Raw genomic sequence first — 2,047 nt, 5'->3', positions numbered from 1 at the left:
TTTTTTTTTTTTTTTTTTTCTCCAAATGGCAATGCTGGCATTTGTTGCATTGTTCTCTGAAGGCCGATGTGGCCCAGCTGATCCTAGGCAGAACCCGAGAAAGAATCCGGTGCTCCTTGTCCCATTGGATAGATTTGTCCAAGCACCCCAAGGAAATGTTAAAAGCAAAGTAAAACTTTAAAAAAGGAAATAAAATAAAAACCCATTCTAAAACTAAACTAATGAAGCAAAAAAAGGGTTTTCTATCTACACATCAGTCTCTTCTTTAAAAAAAATGTAAATTTACAAATTCCAACGACATATAAAACAAAGTCAAAAAATGTAATGGTAAAAGACATGGTAAAACAGGAGGACACTGATGCTACAAAGAAATTCCAAAAAACATATGTACAAGACCCTGTTTTTCCTCGTGTTCTAGAGATTGTAATGCATGTTTTTTTAACAGCAGCAGTCGAGGATTTAGTTCCAGGCACTGGACTGCAGATTCCACTCAAGCTCCCAGGGACGGGATGTCCCTTGCTTTTCTGTCACCAAATCACACTGGATATACTGGTCTCCCTTGGCAACAGCGGCAGGATGGCACTGTTTGTGTGGGCCTCATCTGGATTCTGCTCCCTGCTCGATTTTGTCTGTGGCCGCTGCCCGTTGATGAGTGTCATAGGGATGTTACAGTAGGTATGCTGATTGCCTATGGAGGTAAGAGGCAGGGTGCCGGTAGGAGGTACGTCATACTCATAGCTTCGGTAGTAGTGTTTCTGACGCATTTGTGAATGGTACGTGTTGTGAAAGGTAGAACGGAGATCTGGATGGGCAGTGGCGAGAGCGGTGGAGGTGGCCGCGGCCATGGAAATGGCCGAGACAGTCTGCAGCTCCCCAAAAGGCCCTTGCTCACTGACATCTAAAGCCTGCTCATGTGTAATGGGTTCTATCCTCTTAAAAGGCATTTCGTACTGTAAACGTTTCCAGAACTTAGAGTTCAACTTGTTGCATTTTGGTCCATGCCATTTAATGACCGTCAGAAGCTTGATGGTGTGCTTGAGGGCCTCCACCTCCTGGTAGTTCATAATGCCTCTCAGTTCACTGCATTCAATTAGAATCACTTTAATTTCTCCAGTCACAAGCATATTTCGAAGTCTGGTTTCCAGCTCAAAGATGCTCCAGCCCCTTCTAACTACGTAATTTGGGGTCATGACAATAATCAGCCGCTTGCTTTGATCTACACATCTTGCCACATCTTCAATGTAGGCTACAAAAGATAAAAGAGTACATCAGAGTGAGTGAATGGAAAATTTGGTCCAGAAAGTCCTAGTAGATTCTCTTTCAGAAATTAAATGAAAATAGTTCACTGAATAGAGTTTGGGACTTGCTTCTCCTAATGTCAGCAATATTTTTTCCTGGTACAAATCTCTCATTTGGTTTCTTTCAATGTCAAGGCTCACAAAATGAGATGCTTTATACAGTAATGGAGTATATTCTCTGAGCTAGCAAAAATTAAATTTCATGTGAACACACAAAGACATTTCTTTCTAGGGAAACTAACAGATACAAATTTTGAAGTAAAGAACCAAACATTAAAATTCCATGAAAAAGTGATGACTACACAGACACTCACATGAATATGCACACTCTCAAATGAAAACATTAACTTACTTCCAGTTGGGATTAAATCTCTATCTGGTATAAACAACTTGTATCCATAATGCTTTTCAAGCATATCAGGTAGGATTTCAAGGGCAAAACGTTCTTCTTCCCCAGTCTCTTGATTCCACTGGTCAGGATCCACTTTGGTGTATGATAAGTATGCATCATAATCTTTATTGTCTGTTAAAAAATTCCAAAGAAAAGTCAAAGTCACTACTCTACAAAGATAACAATAGGACATGAAAACATGCACGCTTTTTTCATAAACATCTCCAAACGTCCCATTTCTGAAAGACCAAAAAAGGAAGCCTTCATTAATTTTCATTGAGTTCAATGATGCCAAATATTCTAAAACTAGTTTGGAGGTACAAAGGGTTATATTTTGATTTGTTGATGACGTTGTTGC

General features: G+C 39.8%; 1 protein-coding gene across 1 annotated transcript; it reads right to left on the bottom strand.

Moving 5' to 3' along the window:
* IL1RAPL1 (interleukin 1 receptor accessory protein like 1) lies at nucleotides 1-1,821 on the bottom strand (the record flags this gene model as incomplete). The annotated part of the gene is made up of 2 exons (XM_017866292.1): nucleotides 1-1,246; nucleotides 1,651-1,821. Coding segments are annotated over 2 exons (890 nt in total), but the record flags the coding sequence as incomplete, so codon positions are not given.
* Between the last annotated feature and the right edge of the window lie 226 nt (nucleotides 1,822-2,047).

This window comes from Rhinopithecus bieti, unplaced genomic scaffold (assembly GCF_001698545.2).
Source record: "Rhinopithecus bieti isolate Rb0 unplaced genomic scaffold, ASM169854v2 scaffold_28880, whole genome shotgun sequence".
In the NCBI taxonomy this organism is placed as follows: domain Eukaryota; kingdom Metazoa; phylum Chordata; class Mammalia; order Primates; family Cercopithecidae; genus Rhinopithecus; species Rhinopithecus bieti.
This window is presented reverse-complemented; position numbering and strand designations above follow the sequence as displayed.